The 25791-nt window shown below is 40.2% G+C and overlaps 1 protein-coding gene across 2 annotated transcripts in view; it reads left to right on the top strand.

The window, feature by feature from the left end:
- Positions 1-17604, top strand: part of sting1 (stimulator of interferon response cGAMP interactor 1) — a 33720-nt gene extending 16116 nt beyond the window's left edge. For both annotated transcript variants that reach the window (XM_042062022.1, XM_042062021.1), the window contains exons 2-7: positions 4141-4370; positions 4650-4827; positions 6465-6573; positions 15789-16039; positions 16904-17090; positions 17305-17604. In XM_042062022.1, the coding sequence (XP_041917956.1) occupies positions 4141-4370; positions 4650-4827; positions 6465-6573; positions 15789-16039; positions 16904-17090; positions 17305-17579 (1230 nt within the window). In that variant the 3' untranslated portion in view covers positions 17580-17604. The remainder of the gene's footprint in view (positions 1-4140; positions 4371-4649; positions 4828-6464; positions 6574-15788; positions 16040-16903; positions 17091-17304) is intronic.
- The last annotated feature ends 8187 nt before the right edge of the window (positions 17605-25791 follow it).

The following is a 25791-nucleotide window of genomic DNA, read 5'->3' as shown; positions in this document are numbered from 1 at the left end:
CTCTGGAAAGCGGTACAGGAGCCTCCGCTCCCGCACCACCAGACTGGCAAGTAGCTTCATCCACCAAGCAATCAGGATGCTGAACACTCTACCCACTCTCCCATCACTGACAGCCCCCCCCACCCACCAGCCAACCAGGAACCTAGGAAACTAGGTTCCTACACCGCCCAAACACCGCCATGTGGAACTGCACTGTGACTGCGCAGCCAAACGTGTTGCTGCTTCACATCAAGCCTGATATACTTGAATTACTGCATACTGCATATCAATGTAAATATACAGGTCACACAAGCACAAGTTTAAACTTCATGTAACTGTTAAGACTACAGAAATATACAACACAACTACCTCTATTTTTTTTTTATATATATGTCCTATATTTCTATTTTGATACATACATGTTCTATATTTCAGTCTTGCACTTTAATTTAATGTTTATTGTCTATGGCTATGTCCATAGTATGTCTATGTCTGTATTTAAAGCATGTCTATGTCTGCATGGGAAAGTAAGAAACGAAATTTCAATTCTTTGTATGACCAGTGCATGTAAAGAAATTGACAATAAAAGCCGACTTGACTTGACTTGACTTGTTATTGTAATCATTTAAATGATATAACATGTTATATCATGCAGCCCGCCGACCAATTTTTAAAATCCAATAGCCGGCCGTAGAGCCAGGCCAGGCTAGGGTAATTTGAGGGGCCACCTGGTGATAGTAGCCCAGGCTACAAGCCTCATGAACCTGACACGTTTCAGACTGTCAAGGCCATTACCTAGCATTCATGGGCTTCGGAAAAACCTTTCAACGAGTGAAAACATCATCATTCAGCGTCATTCACGTCAAGTAATGTGTGAGTCAGAGGTCGGAAACTGGGGCTAGATTTTGCTAACAGAGTTGCCCAGTTAGGGGCTCGTCATCACTTTTGTCGTCACGTTGTAGTTCGTTTGTAGTCCATGTGGCCTTTCATGTCTAACAGTTTTAATGTGAACTTGGGAATTTGCCGTTCCCGTCACTTAAAAGCTGCATATCTTTCTTTCACGAGCGTCTTACACTATATTTTAAGCAAATACAGTTGTTTGTTTAGGATAAGTGAGTGTATGTTTTAACCTTTGTTGTGGCATCCGTGTTTGTCACACATTTTTACGGCAAAGCACATGAACACTTGATGTCGGAAAAACAAAGTAGCCATGGTGGTGGTCCTTGTCATTCTGAAGTGCCCTGAATGCACCCTTAGCCTCTCCGGATTACACCTCGACACGCCCTCGCTTGTGAAAACGTCACCAATACCACCCATTTTTCAAACAGGATAAGCAGAAAATTGCGTATCTCTTTCCTATACTGGGGTGCGATTCCCAGAACCATAGCACTTTGTTGGTTGCAATGCAATTTCCCATTGCCAACCAACTAAGTTGCTAACAGGTTAGCAACTATGGTTTTGGGAAACGCACCCCTGTATGCTATCGAAGTCAGTCACCTATTCTGTTCTTTTACGTGTATGCCACTTAAGCCTATTCATTTCTATACAAACCAAGACGGCGGATTCCTAAAGAAACGCAAGCACACAGCAGCATACGTGTATCTAAATTAGCAATGTACCATAAATGACATTTTGTGAATCAAAGAGCTGTAAACACTGTTGTAAGGCTGTGTGTAACGTTACAAATCCGCTTGGAGCTCCGGTGGAGTTTTGATTTCACGAAGCTGTGCCGCGTGAGTGGCCACCCACCAGCCCAGCACCAAACTCGAGCGCACAGTAAAGAAAATAGGATTTTGGCAGTAGATGCTCCTGCTAAGAACCAAACCACAGTACACATCTATGGCTACTGGAAAATGTAAGGTTCATTTATCAAATGTTATTTTGAAGTATTAAAAAACATCTGTGTTTTTGTGCTTTCATAGCCATTCCATTCTATCATGTAGACCGTGCCTAGGTTGGTTAAGAGTATTTGGATGTTTATTGTGGTAATATGGTGGCAACATGGGGCGTAAGCTAAGGTAAGCTAACTGGCTCATTTGTTTTGTGTTTGTGACGGACTGTGCCTAGGTTGATGGTGGTTGGCTAGGGTTTTTATGGTTATGGTTCAGTCCACATCAACGGGACGGACCAACCTAGCCAACCTAGACCATGCCTAGGCTGGTTAAGAGTATGTTGGGTATTGGATATTTCAATGTGGTAATATGGTAGCAGCATGGAGGGGAGTGTCTCCAGGACGCTGGTTTCACTGTTAAGTCTTGTGTAAAATTTGTCTTGTGTTTGTGACCATTGGTTGGCAGATTTGTGGTTAGCGTGCTTTTTAAAGTTAATTTGAGTAGGGGCTTCTGAGTGTGTTTTTACCTTGAATTTTGGCACAAGGGACTAATCTAGCCTAGAAATCTAGACAAATTACATGCTGCCAGGGCTAGTCTAGCAACTCTCCGTTGGCTTGTGAGCTCCAGAAATCGAAACTTAATCAGGCCATTGAAATCGTGTATAGAGTCGTTAGGTGGGCTTAACATAATGATTGATGGCAGAGTTGCAATGGTTTGGCTTGAATTCCCTGCTACTTGAAAACAAATAAGACGGATGTTGCTGCTGGCGAACAGTGTGACACGAGTTAAGCTTTTATTAAGTTGGCAAACGTTTGAACTAGCCAACTAGCTCTGCTGGTGGGAAACGCATGGGACTCATAGCGCTGCCGCTGTCCTATTGCGTGCAGAGGGAATTTGAAAGCGAAAGATGAGTGCCCAGACCCTACATTTTAATGTGGGTCTGGCTCGTCAGGCTACATCTAATCCTGTGTATTAATGTAATACACAGTGTTTAAAGTATGCTACAAGAAGTTTAGGTATTGAGGCTTTGGTCTAAGCCATACATGGGCAACATACGGCCCGTGGGCTTTCCCTGACTGGCCCGCGTAAGGTCCGTGAAAGAACAATAGTCAAGAGCCTATAGCATAGAGATAATGCATGCAAATCAATATCGTTGTTTTTATTTTGAAAGCGACTGCTATTTGTACGCCCATACATTTGTGCGTGGATGCATACGACGTAAACACCCTCACTGATGTGCTGGTGAATAGAATTTATGCTTCTGCGTCGACACAATGCAGTTGCCTTTACGTCGGCGTAAACCTTTCAAAGTTTTGTGTCTCTTATGTCTGCGTCGCTCACCACCGCAAAGGTTGTTAGAACGAACTCCTACTGCTGCTCATTGGCGATACGAAGTGTTCATTTCAAAACACACAGAGCGAGTTGACCAATCACAGTTATGTGCATAAAGTTAAAGCAAAAACATACAAACCTACATTTTTAAAATAGTTTTATTTGTGCATGTTGATTAACTAATGACAGCCGACTATTGTCTGCTCCTCATTTTCGTAGTCTAATTCTGCATAGAGTTAATTTAATGATGGTAATGATTTAATGATGAAATATTCCTGAGTGTTGATGAAATGGTGGCACAGGCCTATCGGTTGTACTGACTCCTTCACATTTTCATGACCTAGCCTAATTATATAGATATTGTAGTACTTTTTTTTATCAGTCTTTGAAAACTGAAAAAAAATGTCAATGTCAAAAAATCATTTTCGAGAATGAGGATTAAATACTGGACATAGATTAAATATTGCTGTTTTTCCTTTGTCTCCCTCACATTTTCATCTGTTCTTACGACTAGTAAACAAAACCATGTGATTTACTTAATGTTATACAAGAACAGAATAGAATTGAACAGAATTGAGTTCAGACTTGAGTTCGGTATTTTGGGTCCGGCCCTCCTCCTTTGGGTCCGGCCCTCCAGTCCCAGTTTGTCCTGTGGCCCCTTGGGGAAATTAGTTGCCCACCCCTGGTCTAAGCATTAGATTTTAGTCTGTAAGCAATGGGCAAAAACTGTAATGATTCATCCTCATTGGGGGCTGTATGAGTGTGTGTGTGTGTGTGTGTACTTATTGCAAAACATCTCACAAGAAAGAGGTTAGCCTAACCTTAAAATAGCCAGAGATTAATGTAAGTGTAAAATTAAATGTAAATGAGATATTTTTAAATATGAATGTGTCTCTGCGTAAGTGTAATCACTGAACATAGTTGGGTGACACAGGAGTCACCCTAATGTTAACATCTTATAACAAATCATTTTGTGTGTGTGTGTGTGGTCCCACAGATGATGCTAGTGAGTGTGTACGAGTCAGTGGTTCTGAGACCTCGGGGGCGGTTGCCACAGGTGTGTGGTCTGGTGGTCAGTGTTGTGTGTGTTCTGATGGCAGGGATGTGTGTGTCCGACAACACCATCCTCAACCAGGCCAAAGTGGTTCTCTACGGCCTGGGTGTGGGCGTCGTCCTGTATGCAGCCTGTCTATTAGTAGAAGAGGCCACCTCGCATTTCACGCAACGGTAAGTGTAGACATCTCTATGTTTCAGTGTGTATTTTAGTGTTAAATCTGGTGTAAGCATAGTTCTAATTGCACATTTTGCAAGACAGTCAGACTAATTCCAAAATTCTCATAATTTTATGGGTTCAGTGCAGTGTTGTGTGTGTGTGTGTGTTTATGTATGCATGTCTGGGGTGTTCATGTGGGACTAATCAAATAGGGGACTAAACCTTACACATGTTTGTGTGTGTGTGTGTGTGTGTGTGTGTGTGTGTGTTTGAGGTGAGTATCCCATCCACAGGTACAACAGCAGTGTGAGCGGTATGCTGAGGGCGTGTGTGTGTTGGAGAGTGCAGGCCGCGGTGGCTGTCCTGACCCTGGTGTGTGTGTTTAGCGGAGACGCTCTCAGTGGGGATGAGAGGGGCAGGGTTCTCCTCCTAGCTGCCTGCTATCTACTACTCAAGATATCTGGGCTGCTGGTGAGACATGTACACACACACACACACACACACAAACGTGTAAGGTTTGGTCCCCTATTTGCTCTTTGTTTTGGGGTATGGGCAGAGTTGTAAAGTAACTAAGTAGAAATACTTAAGTACAGTAGTATGAATACTTAAGTATGAATGGGGAGTATTTGTACTTTACTTGAGTTTTTATTTTTCTTCCTACTTTTACTTTTACTTTAGTACATTTTTTAAATGAAATGTACCGGTATACTTTTACTCCACTACATTTTCATTAGCAGCATTAGAAAGCAAGTAGAAAGTAGGCTAAAATAATGTGCAAATGAAAACAAAAGTCACAGTTTCCATTCAGTATGTTAGATATTTGCAACCCAAAGAATGAGCAATGAATGCAGACATAGTGACAGAGTTAAGGCCTAGCAAATATAGCACACCAAGGCCTATGAAGGCTGTTGTAAGGAGCTGAATTAAATGAAAATTCTAACTGCTTGCTTGTCATGAATAGCATTTTGTTTAGCACTTTTGTTTTGGCTTTCAAAGTGTGTTTATGGAGTGTGATGTAGCTGCCTTTCTAAACATGTTGGATAAACGTCATTAAAGGCCTATAAAAGGAAGCAGCAGTGAAAAATGAATGGCAGCCATACCTTTGTTCAGGCTTCAAAGACAAGTATAGGCAAGTTTTAAGATGCTGCATGAACTTAATGGCATATCCAAAGTTCTGACTGCTTTCTTTGTCATTAAAAGCATACGAAGGGAGGGGGTTGTCACCCCACCTGGCCTCAAAAGCTTTTACTAGTACTTTGTACATCTACTCTCACTACTTAAGTATGCTTTATAATGGGCTACTTGTCATACTTAAGGACTGTAAATAATAGATACTTTAAGACTTTTACTTAAGTGATATGCTTATAGATTATTTTTACTTAAGTCATTTTCTGATCAAATATCTGTTCTTCTACTGAAGTGTGGGTTTCGGATACTTTATACAACTCTGGGTACTGCTAGTAGTAGCAGTACTAAGTTGTGGGATAGGCCAAGTTGCCCTTCTTTTACAACAACAATAAAACATGCTGACTCACAAAAGGAAGTTGTTTTTCAAGTAACAAAACAGCACCTTGGCAATTTCTTTGCCAACAGATTATTTTTGGCAATATATTTGATCATGTTCTGCTGTAAAATCTATTTGTATATTTTCATGGAGTTTCTGACATGAAGCACAACATTACAAAGTGAACAGCAAACCAAATGAACCATCAAAGTAGCAGTATCAGTATTCTGTGAAAGTGTTCTCTGCAAGCTCCCCTTTTAGTAATGGCACGCCACAGACCCAGTCAGCTGTTCCTCTTTTTGACTCAGTGTTTAACCAACAGAAAAGTCCAATTTGATTCTGTGGCTTTCTAGAGAAGTTTCTGTGAGATATAATAGCATAAATGCCGAACCTTCGTTAAACAGACACATCCTGAACGTATACAATATCAGCACCTTTTATTAGCGAAGAAATCAAAGCCCAGGAAGTGGCTAAGTGGAAGAAAGAATGAAAATCTTTCTTGTGCATAGGAATATCACATACTAATGAAATACAAAATAAAAGACAAAGAACTACTTACTTACACATTATATATTAACATTGTGTGTGTGTGTGCACGTTTCAGGCTCCAAGTGCAGTGGAGATCTCTGAGATCTGTGAGTCGCATCGGATGAATGTGGCCCATGGGTTGGCCTGGTCCTTTTACCTGGGCTATCTGAAGTTAGTTCTCCCCTGTAAGTGCTGCCATACACATCTGTTGATATGTCCCCCCTACCTACCCTGGGAATCCAGAGTTCTCGTGGAAGCTTTTGCTCAGCGAGAGACTCTGGCAACGAGTAATGATGCACGTAACTTTTGCCCCTTGCATCGCGGGGAACCAATCATATCTGTGTATCTGATATAGGCGGGCCAGTGGCGAGGCCCCATCAGAATAGCTCCTTAGTTAATGCCCCAGGGGATGTCACCTAACTGCTCCATACAGCTGTACTACCTCACAAGATGTCCTTCCATCGCCAGCAAGCGCTAGCACTGTTATAGGTGTGTCCCTCTAAGAGCATGTGTGGTTGGCACTGAGTAAGTTAGTCGACATTGCCAATAGGTTAGCGTTAGCACTGTTATAGGTGTGTCCCTCTAAGAGCATGTGTGGTTGCCACTGAGTAAGTTAGTCGACATTGCCAGTAGGTTAGCGTTAGCACTGTTATAGGCAGGGCTTTGAACTACTGTAATATGGTAGGCTACATAGCTGCCATTGTGAACATCAATTGGCCAAACCTGGTCAGGGCCCAATCAGTGCATTTTTGTCTCTCTTATGTCATCAGACAATGTAAAACCACAATGGTGTCTACATAGCTGCCACTGTGAATATTAAACCAGTTTAATACCAGAGGGAAATGACAAAAGATTCTGCCTGTACAGCTGGCGGCAAGCTTCTCCATTACATTTCTCCCGATTAGTAAACGACCGGAAGTCAACCTCACCAAGTCATATTGCACAGAAATCTTGTCAAAGAACGAAAAAAACTAGATGTACCGCATAGCGGTACAAAATATGACCGCCGCTCAGTCCTGTACATCCATTCCGCGAAAATAGGTCATATTAATGAATTTGTCTCCATCTTCTACTCCATCCCCCACTCTTGAAACTTTTGTGTATGCTTGTTTGTAATGTGTGTGTGCGGGTCGCACACAAAGTCATCTACTGGTGCTGCAAAGGTGAATAGATTTGTAGCACTTGCCAAAAAATTTGTAGCATTGTTATAAACCTTTTAAAATCTCTAAACAATCACAAGTAGGGCAGTTCATCACAGTCCATCTATTGCAACTGGACTGATGAAAGGTACACCTGTAGGCTACATTGTATTTTGGAAAAGCAGAAGGTAGCAGCATAATGTATTTATTTATTTATTTATTTATTTATTTATTTATTATTAAACAAAACAATCCCTGTCAGTTCCATGCAGTTTTCAACAGCTATCAAGAAGAGAGGTCATGTCATGTATTTTTGTGAATGTTTCTTCTTCTACATATGCATAAGTTTAGTCATCTAGTTCATATATTCAGCTTTATTGTCAATGCACAAATTTAATACCAGTAGTCTAAAACAAAATGTCGTTTTACCCAGTGGTGCAAATAACTGATATGTCCAAAAGGGCCTTCATGAAATGCGTTGCTAGACTGTTCATACACATTTTAACGGGCCAAGTTGAAGAGCTACCGTCCGTTATTGTTCGTGCAAATAATAGGCTGATTCATGTTCCCTTGCATTTTGCAACTATGAGGTCCATGGTTCGTCTGGCTTTCGCCAGACCAAGCTCAATCTTTTAAGAAATCGAAAAAGAAATAGCTGGCAGATCAGAGTTCACCCAGCCTAGTTAGGTGTTTCGGTGTCCCGGGTATTGTTGACCAAAAATTCAGGAAGTAGATGACGGGAACACCGGGGCACATGAAATTTGGTGGGTATGTAGCCCCACTAGACTTTACGCAGAGAACGTCTAATAAGGGTAGGGTGATTTCTGCATGACATGTAATTCCCATTTCTTCTTGAAGCCGAAATAAATCTGAGAATGTTTATCGGACATGCTTGGTTTTTACTGCAGGTAGGGGAGTTCATCTTAAATTATATCAATAGTCTAGGACGTAGGTAAAATAATGTTACCGTTAGCATTGGTTGAGTGATGGAGGCCAATTTGATTATTGATGTATTTGTAGAAAGCCATCAATGCGGTTCGACTGTCATCTCATTTGCTTATGACCATAACATAGGCTACTAACAGGAGCTAAGTGAGTTAGCCACAACATGTTCGCTACGTGATGGTTGTCTAATGGAAAATATATAGGCTACCTGAAAGATAACCTGTCTATGATGCATCCTAAAAACTGAGAGATGAGTTGATGAGTTGAGAGATGTATCCAGGGCAGGGCTGTACCTACACATATTTGTTGCACGTGCTACAAAAATCATTCTTTGCGATGGATGATTTAGTACCAACGTTACACCGGTCCGATAACAGTTTTGCCTATGGCTACTGTATACCGTGAGACTGAGACACTTTTTGTTTGTTCGAAGTGCGTGTTTAGAGTGTGAGAGGGGAGTCGATGTGCTTTGATTCCAGCTTGGTAGTTGTAGTCTATGCGATTAAAAAACATGTGTGTGTGTGTGATGTATCCAAACAGTGATGACGCTTTCATTATGGCTGCTTTAGCCACAGACCTTGAGCTACTGTACAGTGGGTTGGGTTCCAATTAGAAGTGTCCACTTCATTCGCGCTTTCCGTGATTCACACAGCTGCGTGAAATGTATTACTACTGATATGCAAAACTATTAACTTTTCGCCAAGAGGTGGCAGCTTAAGTCCGCTTGATACTGTAAGCCAGGGCTCTTCAATTGGCGGACAGGGTCCAGCCCACGAGGTCATTTGTACTGGCCCTTTAAAAAACATGTACTCTCTAGCAAGCGCATGAGTATAGAGCTAAATTTGTCTCAATAAACAAACTCAAAGATCGTAATTCTTGATTTCGCTTACAAACTGACGGTTTTATGCGTTCACTAAACAAAGATTATGGAAATTAAACACCACTTTTCCATCAAAAAGCTTGTTGTAAAAGGCATAACTTGTTACATTTAACTTGTTATGAGTCCCATAGAACAACACTGCCATCTGCTGGATTAGAAAGTCTGTCAGCAGGCGAATTAGAGGTAGGCTATTTGTGGATCTGGGTGGCTGCTCTGCCGTAAAGATTGTCTCAAAAACACGTGTGCTGATTCACAAATGCGAAAACGAAAACTGCGTGTGCTGGTGATCCACAAATGCAAAATTAGAATTCACAAAGGCAATTTTCAGTTTTACAAATGCCATTTAATTTACAAATACACATCTACAATGTGAAAACGAATTTACAAGTTACAAATTTTTTCACGTGTGGATTTGTGCGACTTTCATGCGAAGAACGTCTCAAAAACACGTAACTTTGGAAAGCGAAGAATGCGTGTGCTGGTGATCCACAAATGCAGAATCACATTTCACAAATGAAATTTTTGGTTTTACAAATGGCATTTTATTTACAAATGCACATCTATATTTGTAAAAATCAATATACGAGTTACAAATATGATTTTTTAATTTGTAGGTATCAAAACACACATGCAAATCAAGAAATATTTGTGGATCCCCCTCTGTGCATATACAAATATTATTGAGACAAATTTAGCTCTATACTTGAGCTGTTCTCTACTCTTGCATCTGTCACTCGCTTTAGTCTTGCAGCCACTGACCAGCCCATTGAACAAGTTAGGCTACAATTCATTACATTTGTACATAAGCTAAACGTAAGTGCCATAGTTTAGTTTCAACCTAAATTGGCACTACGTTGGAGTTCATGAACTATTTAACAGGTTGCACCACACAAATAGTTTCTGTAGACAGGTCATCTGCTGGAAACATTAGGCCTAGTTTTTGGTCAAAGTTTTCTCCATGGATTCCTGGTCAGAACCCCTATTGGAACATATTAAAACTTGGGGCATGTTGAATTTTGTCCAAAAATCCAATATGGCCACCGAAATCCAAAATGGCACATTTTTACACACTTCTTCCTATGCTATGGGGACATTTTCAGTAAAAAAAGTGTCATTTTTAAAAACTGTCCTTTTCTATTAAATACATATTTACAGAGGTTAACTGATGATTTTAAAACCCTAATTATTTTTCTAACAATTTTAAATCATTAAAAAAATCATAATTTTGTCAGATATTTGTCAAATATCAGAAATAATCAAATTTCCTTCAAACATAAGCCTCTTACAGGTTAAATACAGTTCAAATAAATTGGGTACCTTAACTTAAACAGATTAAAACATATGGCATTTAGACATTTTCCCAAGATTGAGAGCGCAACTGACAGTAGAAAACTTTTTCAACTTTTCCACCACTGCTATACTTCACTGTCAGCAGATGACCTTGCAACATTTTCACTGAAAGTTGCTTCACCCTCCTGTTGTGTTCGTTTTATGTTTACTAGTTTTGTGTTCCCGCTCAAAAATGACAGCTGCATTATAACTTGTTATAAATACACAGTAACACACATATTATCATCTAATGTTGTGATAGACCTTTGTATCAACTTGTGTTCTATTGGATATAACCAGTTTTAAACTTCCATTTGGTATTTACAGTATGGCCTGCAGGCCTCACTGACCTGAGCTCATGCAAGTCAGAAAGGGGAAGATTCCATTGGGGAAAGGTTCCAATGGGGTCTGGCATAGAAGCAAAGAGGGGGAGTGAGGGTGTGTTTGTGTGTGTGTTTTAATGTACAGAAGCATATACAGTCCATCTGATCAATAAGTATGTGCCTGGACTCAATTTTATACACTTCACCCATTAATTTCTAATGGCCAGTCATTTTTGACCGAAAATACACATGGGTGTTCTATAAAACAGTTAAAAAAGTTAAATAAACACTCAAAATATAAAAATTTGTTTTGTGTGTTCAGATGCCCTGTGTTAACAAAGCCAAGAAGCCTCATGGTAGTGAGAATAAGTTAACAATATTTTTTAGAGAGAAGAATTGTAAATCGGTCATATTTGACTGCACACACAACAGGATAAGTGCTCAGTTTGATGAGTCCATTAGGAGAGCTTTGCCTGTGAATTGTTGGACTCTTTCTCTCCTCTTGAAGAGGTTTCTCTACTGCTTCAGCAAAGTCATCCAACAACATGCCCTTTGGATCCTGTCCCGTCTATTCTTCTGCAGTCGGTCACACCTGCTGTTCTGCCAGCAGTCATGCATGTGCTTTTAAACAGGCAAGGGTTATGTCTTTGCTAAAAAAAAGTACACTTCATACAATTGATGAAGAACTACAGACCTGTCTCCCTTCTTCCTTTCTTGTTGGCTTTGGAGGAAGTGTTCTTCAAGCAAGTCTATGACTTCCTGTATCAGAACAAACTGCTAGACCGTATGCAGTCTGGTTTCAAGAGTGGTCATTCTACTGAAATTGCTCTGTCTGTGACTGAAGCATTGAGAGTAGCTAATGTAACCTATTTACATTTACTGTTACTGTTTAACCTACGTGGTTCAGCCCTGCACACGCCCGGACTCAAACCCGTAAACAGCAGCACCTCAAATCAGGAGTCTGCTCAGTCATCAGTATTAATTCTACTAGACTTACCTGTAGCCTTTGATACTGTAAACCATGACATTTTCCTTTCTACACTGTCTGAACAGGGAATTTCTGGGAAAGATCTTGGTTTGAATCCTACCTTAAAGTGTGTTCTTTCAGTGTGTCTTGTATCAAAGTATCATGATCTCACCACAGGTGTGCCTTAAGGATCAGTATTAGGGCACTATTTACACCACTTCCTTGGGTGAGACCATTCACTCCCATGGATTTGACTCACTGCTATGCGGACGGCTTTACGTGTCTTTACCACCTGAGGACTGTTTCCCATCACATTTCTGCATGCCTGATATTTCAGTCTGGATGACAGACCGACACCTTCAACTTCATCTCTCAAAAACTGAGCTTTTGGTGTTTCCAGCTAAAACAGCTATTCCCGAACAGGTTAACATCCAGCTTGACTCCTCTTCACTGACCCCAACTAGACTGGCACGTAACTTTGGCGTCATAATTGATGACCGACTTAATTTCTTTGAGCATGTAGCCTGAATTGCAAAATTGTTGTTGGCTTGTCCTTTACAACATTAGGAAGATCAGACCTTATCTGATACAAGATTCCACACAACTTCTTGTGCAGGCCATGGTTATATCCAAGCTGGACTATTGTATTTCACTGTTAGCTGGCCTGCCTGATTGTGTAGTAAGATCATTGCAAATGATTCAGAATGCTGCAGCACGCCGGGTCTTCAATCAGCCAAAGAGGACACATGTAACTCCTCTCCTACTCTACCTTGACTCCTTATAATAGACCTTGGCCTATAGGACACTTACTGGATCTGCTTACGGCTATCTCAATTCTATGATCCAGCTGTACGTCCCCAACCACTCACTGGGGTCAAATTCAAGACTCTTTTCCTCAGTGGTAACTCGTTGGTGGAATGAGTAGCCCAGTGCTCTCCTTCCTGTGATAGTTTAGGCCCAAAATCCCAAATTTTAGGGATATCATTGAATTTATTTATTTTTTGGGGGCTTTTTTATGCTTTTAATGCGACAGGATAGTGGAGAGTGACAGGAAGTGAGTGGGAGAGAGAGTCTGGGTGGGATCCGGAAAGGACCACGGGGCGGGAATCGAACCCGGGTCGCCGGCGTATGGTGCAGGTGTATTTATATTGAGTTTTTGAGTTGAGTTTAAGTTAAATTTATATTGAGTTTTTGGGAAAATGTCTAAATGCCATATGTTTTAATCTGCTTAAGTTAAGGTACCCAATTTATTTGAACTGTATTTAACCTGTAAGAGGTTTATGTTTGAAGGAAATTTGATGATTTCTGATATCTGACAAAATTATAATTTTTTATTTAAAATTGTTAGAAAAATACTTAGGGTTTTAAAATCATCAGTTAACCTCTGTAAATATGTATTTGATAGAAAAGAACAGTTTTTTGCTAAAATGACACTGTTTTTACTGGAAATGTCCCCATAGCATAGCAAAAAGTGTGTAAAAATGTGCCATTTTGGAATACGGCGCCCATATTGGATTTTTGGACAAAATCTGTTCCAATAGGGGTTCTGACCAGGAATCCATGGAGAAAACTTTGACCAAAAACTAGGCCTAATGTTTCCAGCAGATGACCTGTCTAACAATATCGCAAAAAAACACTGGCACATTTTCTGCAAAACTTGGTGGAAAAGTTGGAGCAGATGGACTCAAAGGGAATTTCAAAATATTTCTATATAGTAGCCTGGCTATTGCCGATGTCCTTCATTTCGTCTTACAACATAAACAAATGCAATAATAGTCTAGTGAAGTCAGAAATGAGCCTGTCTAAAGGCCTCTTGGAAATCATGTGGCATGTTACATTAAATGCGCACTCAATTGCGATTCGAAGCAAAAAGTATCACTGATAGCCACTGATAACGACGTTAAATTTCATATTTGTAAATGTGGCGACGGCAAAACGTTTTGTGGTTAAAGTGAATCGTAGGCTATATAATAACCAAAGAAAGTAAAGGAAATGATTTGCAACACCCATATTGCTGCTGTTGTACTTCATTATATACAGCTGTTAATGTGATTACTCATATTTCAAGCCACATTTCTCCGGCCCCTCAGTTGTGATGCTTTTCATGAACTGGCCCTCATTACAAACTAATTGAATAGCCCTGCTGTAAGCCATTGTTTCCCAAAGGAGATTTTATTTGGGTCGCCAGCATAGCCTAGTGACAATTTATGTTGTGTAATAGGCCTAGCATAGGGCCTACCTTATATAGCTTATATAGTTTGTTAACAGTCACAGTTTTGTCATAACTCCCTCTATACATTTTTGCATTTAGAATAGCTCTGAAACCGGGGGGCGAACACGTCGCAGGGTGGGCGCCAGTGCGTGGATATCTCAATCGCAAAATTAAACAATATTTCTATCAGGCGCCTACCATGGACTAGGCTGGGTGAACTCAGCCTGATCTGCCGGCGATTTCTTTTTCGATTTCTTAAAAGATTGAGCTTGGTCTGGCGACTAACCATGGACCTCATAGTTGCAAAATGCAAGGGAACATGAATCAGCCTATTATTTGCACGAACAATAACGGACAGTAGCTCTTCAACTTGGCTCGTTAAAATGTGTATGAACAGTCTAGCAACGCATTTCATGAAGGCCCTTTTGGACATGTCAGTTATTTGCACCACTGGGTAAAACGACATTTTGTTTTAGACTACTGGTATTTAATGTGTGCATTGACAATAAAGCTGAATATCATGAACTAGATGACTAAAGTTATGCATATGTAGAAGAAGAAACATTCACAAAAATCCATGACAAGACCTCTCTTATTGATAGCTGTTAAACTCCATGGAACTGACAGGGATTGTTTTGTTTAATAATAAATAAATAAATACATTATGCTACTACCTTCTGCTTTTCCCAAATACAATGTAGCCTACTTGTGATTGTTTAGAGATTTTAAAGGTTTTATCACAATGCTACAAATTGACAAAAAGTGCTACAAATCTATTCACCTTTGCAGTGCCAGTAGGCTACTTTGTGTGCGGCCTGCAAACACACATTCCAAACAAGCATACACAAAAGTTTCAAGAGTGGGGGATGGAGTAGAAGATGGAGACAAATTCATTAATATGATTTATTTTTGCGGAATGGATGTACAGGACTGAGCGGCGGTCATATTTTGTACCGCTATGCGGTACATCTAGTTTCAGATAAATGATTCTTTTCCGGAACATAAAAAATTTAAAGTTTCTGGTTTTGTTTCTGTTCCTAGCAAAGCATCAAAAGTTTCTGGTTTTGGTTTTCGTTCTGTGAACCGGTTCAAAGCCTTGGTTATAGATGTGTCCCTCTAAGAGCATGTGTGGTTGGCACTGAGTAAATTAGTCGACAGGGCCAGTAGGTTATAGCACTATTACTGTTATAGGTGTGTCCCTATAAAAACCATGTGGTTGGCACTGTTGTCAGTCAACAGGGCCAGTAGATGACAAGTTTATTACTTTATCACATTTCATACACAGTGCAAATTCAGTGTGTGTTCCATGGAAAAAAGGTTAAAGGATTACAGTAAAAATGTCTTGAGTGAAAAAGTGACAAGTGTTCTATGAATAGGGTGTAAATTTAGAGTTAAATCATAGACACTTGAAAAAGCAGAAGCACGAGTCCAGGGACAGCAGATGTCAAACAGACTGGCGGCTAATCCTGTGAACCTAAACCTAAATAGATAAACCTATGTAAGATAGATAGATAGATAGATAGATACATACTGATTTAAACCAAGCCTGTGATGATTGATGTGTGTTTGTTTGTATACATCCTGTGTGTGTGCGTGTGTTTACAGCGCTGGATGCCCGAGTGGAACAGTATAACAAGCAGCTTGGCCATGCAGCTGAGGGTGCTCTGACAGGGCCGTGGGCGTCCCGTCTGCACATCCTGTTGCCCCTCAATGCCTCAGTCAGCGCACGCCTCGAGGATGACGACCCCCGCGTCCGATTCCGTGAGAGCCTGCCTACTGTGGAGATGGACCGTGCCGGGGTGCGAAACAGAGTTTACAAGAACAGTGTATACAGCGTCGTGGATGCAAACGGGCAGGTGAGAATGAGCTCTTTGTTCATTTCTATGGAATATAAATAGTGTGTATGTACGGTATCTGTGTGTGTGTGTGTGTGTGTGTGGTGTGTGTGTGTTGAAAACCATTTTTAACAATAGCATGTAACGTGGTCTACCAGGGCCACCTGAAGAACAGCATGTGTTTGTATGCAGAAGACATACGCAGGTGTTTGTCTCTCTCTCTCTCTCTGTGTGCGCAAGCATCATGTGTGCTGTTTTTTTTTTTTAGTTTTTTATTTTGTCAAGACAAACTTACTCTCCCTTAGAGACGCCATGCTGACTGGTGCTCTTTTGAAGCACTGGATGGAGGCTATGTTAATCAGATGCAGATAAATTTGAACTGGTGTGCTGTGGAACTTCAGGGGTTTTCCACGGCATTCCCCCAAAACACACAGGCATGCACACACACTGTCCTGTGTGTGTAATTTCACTACTGTATGGGTGTCACCGCTCTGCGCGTGCACACACACGCACACGCACACACACACACGCACACGCGCGCGCACACACACGCACACACACACACACACGCACACACACGCACACACACACACACACACACACACACACACACACACACACACACACACCATTGTGTCCTACAGAATTAAATTCTATTTGTGGTTGTAGGTTTGCAGAATTAACTATTAACTTGAATGCAACAGTTTTTAACACATTAGTGCAGTGTCGTTATGATTTTAACCAGATTTAAGCACAATTTAGTACAACCAGGAAAATCATTGTGTGGTGGGCCGCCACAAATAAGTCAATGTATAAGAAACACTGCACACACAACACACAGTCTCTCTCATTCTCCTGCATGTGTTTGTGTGTGTGTGTGTGTAGGTTTACAACTGCATCCTGGAGTCGGCCACCCCTCTGATGACGATGTACCAGATGTCTCAGGAGAGCACCGCAGCCTTTGGGCTCTCTGAGCGCCGGCAGCAGGTCCTGCTCTTCTACAGAACCCTGCAAAGCATTCTAGACAGCTCACTGGAGTGCCGCAACCGCTACCGACTCATCCTGCTGGATGGTGAGACACAGAGTGTGTGCTGATCAATCAAAAGTTTACTGTAAGGTAGTTCATTACGTTAGACCTCTCACAATAGGCTCATTCGACATTGTGCACATTCAGCCAGTACTGCATGAAGTGGAATGAGCCTAATGATTCTGTTTGCTGTAGACAAATGATCATAATGGTTCTGTTTCCTGTAGACACATGCTCATAATGATTCTGTTTCCTGTAGATGCACACGCTGGTGAGGATCACTTCCTGTCCACGGAGATCCTGAGGCACCTGCAGCAGCAGGACGGGGAGGAGTTTCCCATGGAGCCGCCCGCCAAGGATGCACGCAGGCCCACGGAGGAGATAGGCTCTCAGGTGGCCAATGGGACGGCGCCGCTGCCCGGCGGCCCAATGAGCAGCATCAGCCTCATGATCAGTGGCGACAGCAGCAAGACGCTGACGCCGGACATGCCACACAGTCTCCGCGCCGAGCCTGAGGAGAACTCAGAATTCTAGCACAGAATAAACAGCTCCCACATCATCCTCCTCTCCTTCTTCTCTTTATCTCTCTGCTTTTCTTTTTCCAGCCATATCTACTTCCTGTGTCTTTCCTAAAAATAAACCTCAGGGGAAGTGAAAACTCTTTGGTTGTTCAGGGCTTCAGTATGACATAGGGGAGAGTGGGGTAAGATGAGCCATTTTTTACATTCTTCATCATTCTGATTTTTCAGAGGTTTTGTTTTGTAATCTTCACACCAAACAAAATTTCAAAGTGTCCTACTACTTCTGTAATCAACAAATCTTAGATATCTTATACGGGTAAAGAGATATGCTCTCTACAACAAAGTTGGTCTTGTGGCTCAACTTACCCCATCTGTGGGGTAAGTTAAGCCAACACAAGATTTCATGTAAAATATTATTATTTTCTTCAAACAATAATTTAATTTCTACCAACAGTAACAAACACCAACATTTAACTGTGAATGTGACAAATAGATTCAACTGAAATTTTTCCAAGACATGTTTAGGCCTATAACATTTTTTTGTTGCCTGTTTACCTTTAAATTTGCCCATTTAATTCACTTAAATAAGTCTAATTCATTTGCTGCCTAGTCTCTTTAACTCTTAGTAACACTGAGGAACCATAAAGAACGAGGTCACAAAATAAAGGCAAACTTAAAAATCTTACAGATGCAATACAAGAACTACCTTAGTTAGCTGGCTCAATTTACCTGACTAGCGTCCCAAACACACTCACCTGATTAGCATCACAAACACACTCACCTGACTGATGGTGAAACCTGCCTATCAGGTTAATCTGTGACGGTGATGGATTAGATGCATGTTCAAAACAGATTTCAATCATGCTCCAGATCAACCGGATTCCCGCAGATGCCAAGACATGTCAGTAAAGATGGAACATGCCACCATGCATAATAACAAATAAAGTAATTATATACTGCATTAGGGAATTAAATAATAATATAACAATACAAACATTACATAATAACAAACCCAGAGTATAAATGTAAGTGCATACAATAAATGTGTGTAGTTTTTTATGGACATGCGATATTTAGAGGGATTATTGATCATTTGCCTATAAAACTGGTGTCATCAAAACCAATTTCTGGATATTAGCCTACACTAGCTACAAACAAAAACATTCTTTAAATGGTAAAAACCTATGATGGCACTCAACCATAAAAGATTTCTCGCACAATTTCTGATGCAACTTCCCACATAATTTCGGTTGCAACTTCCCACATAATTTCTGATGCAACTTCATAGGCAGGGCATATGATGTCTTTCTAGTTTGTTGCAATCAGTTATTTGGAAGAGATAATAACATGACCATGATAAACTCTTCCATATTGGATATGGTTATTATGGTTATACTTACCGGATGCTTTTTAACAAACTGGCTTACAACATAATAACAATTAAGCAATACAAAACAAACAAACAAACAAACATGACATAATATTGAAAGAGCATCAATTATAAAACAACCATATTAGTAAAAGGAAACCTTACAAGAGCCTCTATACAAAAGCCCTAGTGAGATGACACATATTAAAGAGATCTTAAAGGATTATAGTGAAATGACACGTATTAAAGAGATCTTAAAGGATTATAGTGAAATGACACGTATTAAAGAGATCTTAAAGTATTTCAGCAACAAGTCAAACTCATCAATATTACAATTTCAGACTCTCAACGTCAGCAATTTATTTATCAGTAAAATGAATGGGATCCCAAAGTCATAAGGTCCCAAGGTCGTAAGGCCTTATCTAGATAAGACCACCCACCCCACACACACACACACAGAAAAAAAAGTCAAAGAGCCAACACTACTCCTAATCGTCAATCGTAAGATGAGCCATTTTTTACATTCTTCATCATTCTGATTTTTCAGAGGTTTTGTTTTGTAATCTTCACACCAAACAAAATTTCAAAGTGTTCTACTACTTCTGTAATCAACAAATCTTAGATATCTTATACGGGTAAAGAGATATGCTCTCTACAACAAAGTTGGTCTTGTGGCTCAACTTACCCCATCTGTGGGGTAAGTTAGGCCAACACGAGATTTCATGTAAAATATTATTATTTTCTTCAAACAATAATTTAATTTCTACCAACAGTAACAAACACCAACATTTAACTGTGAATGTGCCAAATAGATTCAACTGAAAATTTTCCAAGACATGTTTAGGCCTATAACATTTTTTTGTTGCCTGTTTACCTTTAAATTTGCCCATTTAATTCACTTAAATAAGTCTAATTCATTTGCTGCCTAGTCTCTTTAACTCTTAGTAACACTGAGGAACCATAAAGAACGAGGTCACAAAATAAAGGCAAACTTAAAAATCTTACAGATGCAATACAAGAACTACCGTAGTTAGCTGGCTCAATTTACCCCCACCCTGGTGGCTCATCTTACCCCACAACCACCATTTTGAAAGAAAATGCTTCTCGCAACAAGCTAAGGTAACATTCATAATTCACTCTGGACATAAATGAAATCCACTTGGAGGGCAAAAAATCATATTTTTACACATATATATTTTTTTACCACATGTGCTGTACTATTCCACATATTGTAAAGAATGATCCCCTCTTCCTTAAAATTCGGTCACATGATAACATTTGTTTACAGTTTCTAGAAAAAGGGGTGGCTCATCTTATATGCTCATTTTACCCTGTTCTCCCCTACTGATATGGCGCTGTTTGTAAGCCAGACTATGATAGGAGATAGGGGACTATGGTTAAAGTTCTTTAAATAAAAGTAGACATTTTGTTTACTCAAAGGTTACTCAATTGATCTAGATACACCATTTCATTGGACTTGTGGAGGCAACATTGATAAGCTTTTTTTTTATGACACTAAAAGTTCTAAGTAACTTTATTTGAATCATTTCCTCCTTCACCCATCCAGGTTGTGCTCCCTCTAGTGGTATATTTCAGACATGTCATCCACATGCATTTAAAGCATAGTCACTGTATGTGTGCTACTACATCGGGACATATTGCACATTAGCTGATCTGTGCTCTGCTAGGCTATCTCTCACTCTATAATAGAGTCTATATTTTGCAAGAGCGGTCAGGCCTGCATCTGACCCTTATCTAATTTACCACATTTGTCCTCCTCAGTGACCTCATGTCCGATCTGTGCGTGCATTCAAAAAAAAAAGCTGGTGTCTGTGTAAGGTGAAGTCATGAAAAACACACAGACAAAACACATACTGTATTGGATGTACTGTTCTAGGCAATGGTCATGTTCCTTTAGGAGCATGAAGGGAGGTGGTGTAATTTGATTGGCTGTTAAATTCAAATATCAGGATTGTGCCCAATTCATGTTTACAGATGTTTCAGTTTAGGTAAGACCAATAAAAGCCCCGATTGTCTCGATTTGAGTGCAGAGAAGAACCTGAAAAGTACCCTTTGATCACGTGTGACTAATAAAGGTTCTGGATAATTCAGCCTAATCTCTATTTGTGACAGCTCTTTGCTCCAAGGCTTTTCATGACAGACTATGATGTTATAAACCAGACCTAAAAGGAAATGCTCAAACTCCTTGGGAAGCCCAGCATCTACATTCATAAAAAGTAGAGGGCTGAAGGCTGTTTTGCCTACTCTGCAGGATTCAGATAATTCTAAAGGTCCAGCATTGCTGTATGTCTGAATTGTGTTTATATCCTCTCAAGTGATCATGTTTAGAGGCTGTTCCGATATGCACGTAGCATAAAGCAGGCATCACAGTCCAAAAAATCTACAAAAGACTCTCTCTCTCTCTTTCTCTCTCTCTCTGTCACACATACACACACACACACACACACATACAAAAGTGTATGTTTGTTAATAGTTCTTAACAGACACTTTTGTCCAAAGCAATTTCCAATGACACCAATTACATTATGGTACATTACAGTTTAAAAAAGTAAATTCATATAGCATAAATAATTCAAGAAACAAAATTGGTATCTAAAATAGAATTAACTAAATAGAATTTAACAGAATAATAACAATACCATAAACATATTCTAATAAGCTCTACAGAGTAACAACAACAACACACACACACACACAGATGAAGAGAGAGAGAGATCACATGATACTGAACATGATTCAGCACTGGGCTGTGGTTGCATCAGAAAATCATTAAGCATTTTAAAGACTGTTATCAGTGAAGTTTGAAGATAGTTTATATAAAAGTGTCTGCTAAATATCAGTCATATTTACCTTTATATGTACTGTAAGTAGTTCAATATTATGTTAAATAATAATAATTGAATAATGCTAATGAGCCTCGTGACTCAGATCCCTAAGTGACACACAGTCCAAGAACACACTAGAACACATTCACCTGACTAGCGTCCCAAACACACTCACCTGATTAGCATCACGAACACACTCACCTGACTGATGGTGAAACCTGCCTATCAGGTTAATCTGTGACAGTGATGGATTAGATGCATGTTCAAAACAGATTTCAGTCATGCTCCAGATCAACCGGATTCCCGCAGATGCCAAGACATGTCAGTAAAGATGGAACATGCCACCATGCATAATAACAAATAAAGTAATTATATACTGCATTAGGGAATTAAATAATAATATAACAATACAAACATTACATAATAACAAACACAGAGTATAAATGTAAGTGCATACAATAAATGTGTGTAGTTTTTTATGGACATGCGATATTTAGAGGGATTATTGATCATTTGCCTATAGAACTGGTGTCATCAAAACCAATTTCTGGATATTAGCCTACACTAGCTACAAACAAAAACATTCTTTAAATGGTAAAAACCTATGATGGCACTCAACCATAAAAGATTTCCCGCACAATTTCTGATGCAACTTCCCACATAATTTCTGATGCAACTTCATAGGCAGGACATATGATGTCTTTCTAATTTGCTGCAATCAGTTATTTGGAAGAGATAATAACATGACCATGATAAACTCTTCCATATTGGATATGGTTATTATGGTTATACTTACCGGATGCTTTTTAACAAACTGGCTTACAACATAATAACAATTAAGCAATACAAAACAAACAAACATGACATAATATTGAAAGAGCATCAATTATAAAACAACCATATTAGTAAAAGGAAACCTTACAAGAGCCTCTATACAAAAGCCCTAGTGAGATGACACATATTAAAGAGATCTTAAAGGATTATAGTGAAATGACACGTATTAAAGAGATCTGAAAGGATTATAGTGAAATGACACGTATTAAAGAGATCTTAAAGTATTTCAGCAACAAGTCAAACTCATCAATATTACAATTTCAGACTCTCAACGTCAGCAATTTATTTATCAGTAAAATTAATGGGATCCCAAAGTCATAAGGTCCCAAGGTCATAAGGCCTTATCTAGATAAGACCACCCACCCCACACACACACACTCCCGCCCCACACACACACAGAAAAAAAAGTCAAAGAGCCAACACTACTCCTAATCGTCACAAATAGGAACAGAAATGGTGTGACTAAGTGTGGTGCCATGCTGTATAGCCTACTTCCTCTATATGATTCCACAGAAGCAACTAAACCTGTAATCACTTCGTCAACCTTGCCACTAAACCACATATGTCTGCTTTACCATGAAACACTTGAAAGAGAGAGAGAGAGAGAGAGAGAGAGAAAGAGAGAGAGAGAGCGTGCTGGGTGAGGTCACTCGGGAAAATTCCCGAAGTTACTGAGTAACTCATCTGCGTTGGTAGAAAGGCGTCCAGACTTGTAGCTAGTCATAAGGTGTGGTGTGGAAGGAAGTTTACCTGGGGCTGGGAGGAGGGGCGCTGGGGTGGTAGGCTTCTGCTCTCTTACTGGCCGTAAGACCTTATCTAGACAGTGACTCATGTATGATCTCATGATGTCTTGACTGCTAGACTGAATGGTACAAGGACAACTTATATAAGATACAACTTGAATTTCCCCTGGGGATCAATAAAGTATCTATCAATAAAGTATCCATCTATCTATCTATCTATCTATCTATCTAACTGTGAGTTTAAAGCAGATGAGTCTGTTTTAGGCCATGTACACTCTTGACTCAGTTAAGTGAAGATAAAGCAGCCTATATGTCTTCTTTGTGTAGACAGCTTTTGTGTGGATTAGTGTGGATACAGATATGTCTGTGTGTTAGGCTCCTGGCCCAGCTGAGGTGTTGAGTATAGCAGAAAAGAAGGCGTTGTTGAAATGGGTGAAATGGGTGGACCTAGTACCTTCCAGAGGGCAGATGTTGGAAAAAGTGGTGGGTTGGGTGGGAAGTGTCACTGAGTATTTTGTTTTCACGGATGTCATGGAAGGATTATGAGCCACTGGGCCCCTGGGCATATTATGCGAAAAGACCCTCCCTCTGCCTGTCTCAGCAAATGAGTAACTCAGCTATAGCTGAGCAAAGCTTTTTTTAAAAAAAATATGTTTTGAAAAATAGCCCCTTAATGACATCTGGCAAGTTTTGTGGAAAGAAATGGACAGATTACATTACATTACATTTGGTTGATGCCTTTTAACCAAAGGCGATTGAGACATACAAATAACCATCAAAAGATTCAAGGCATATTAAAAAAAAGATGCCAATTAGAAAGCATGATTATTGCATAGCGTAAGCTGTGTTATTTGACTGAGGGGCCCCATTCAGATATCAGAGGTGAATAACATAACCCATTGTATATGATAGAGGGGGCCTATTCAGACATATCACATAACATAGCCTGTGTTATTGAGGGGGCCCATTCAGATATCTGGAGTGGAGAAGAGTAGCGACTTCACACAGAGGCTTGGGCTTCAGGGGTCCTTTGACCTGGGGCCCTGTAGGCCTGTTCAGTTATCCATTACTGCCTACAGTAGGCTGAGGGAAAGTCACAATTGTATTGAAGGCTGTGGTGACAATCCACTCCAGTTTCTTCTTAGAGTAGATTACATTACATTACATTTAGCAGACACTTCTTGACCAAAGTGACTGACATATGTCAGCTATATTAGAAGGGATCACATTGTCCCCGGAGCAACTTGGGGTTAAGTGCCTTGCTCAAGGGCACAACGGTGGAAGCCGGGAATTGAACCGACAACTTTCAGGCTACTGCACGCTAACCCAGCTCCTTAACCACTACACTACTACCGCCCCCACTACACTACTACCGCCCAATAGTCATAGATAGTGTAGGTTACTTGTCAGAGCTCTCATACCAGGTAGCCCATGGTTATAGCCTAGCTGCTATTAGCCTAGACAAAAAGATGTGAAGTAAATGATAATGAACAGTATAAACCCAAAGGGTCAAACTAACTGAAAACATTAGAGAAAACTAGCCTAATCGCCTCCCATTTCTTCTCCTTACCTAATCACTCAATCAATTTAAGCTAACACAAATATTTGATTTAAGTAGGCTACTGGTAACTTAGGCCTAGGTAGCCTATTCAGATTTATATGACTAAAGGCAATTAAGTCAATAAGGCTACTCATTCAATGAAGTTCACTGTACATAAAACACAGGTCTTTGTGAATTTTAGGACACATTCTGGGCGAATGACATGCAGATTTAACGCCTCAAATTTATGTGGGTCTTCTGACGGCATTAGGCCTTGACCAGCCAACATTATCAGAATCAGAATCAGCTTTATTGATATGTGTCTGCCTCCTTGTTGTCCCTGTCAAGGCACGGGCAAGATGCAATAGCCTATACAGCTGAAAAAGGGTGGGAATAGTGCAATATCAGTAGCCTATAGACTGAGGTTTAAGATTAAATATAAATATAGTGCAAGCCAGTTCAGTGCAATGATAATGTATTAATAACACTATTGTAACTGGGTTGAAGTACACATGAGGTAGATGCGCAGAACAGTGTGGACTGATTCAGTGTTGATTCAGTGTAAGGGTGGGGGCTGTTACTGAGTGGTTCAACAGAGTGACTGCTTGGGGGAAGAAGCTGTCTTTGTGTCAGCACAAAAGCCATTAACAGACGGGCATAAATCAGTTAACTCTGGTTTTCTCGCTAGCCCCTCATTCCTAACCCAGGGCCGAAATCGTGCAATGCAAGACGACTGATGATTGCACGAGACTATCAGCCAGCTGACTTCACCGCGCAAGGGTGTTGCTTATGCACAGTAGCAGCTGTGTTCCCATAGTGACGGTAGTCCGTCCCACACGCGTGAGAGTTACAAGCTGATGCAATAGCCGATTACAGGAGCGAAGCCTATAAAT

The sequence above is a fragment of the Alosa sapidissima genome, chromosome 14 (assembly GCF_018492685.1).
Source record: "Alosa sapidissima isolate fAloSap1 chromosome 14, fAloSap1.pri, whole genome shotgun sequence".
Lineage (NCBI taxonomy): Eukaryota > Metazoa > Chordata > Actinopteri > Clupeiformes > Clupeidae > Alosa > Alosa sapidissima.
Note: the sequence above shows the minus strand (reverse complement) of the source record. Positions and strands in the feature narration are given on the sequence as shown.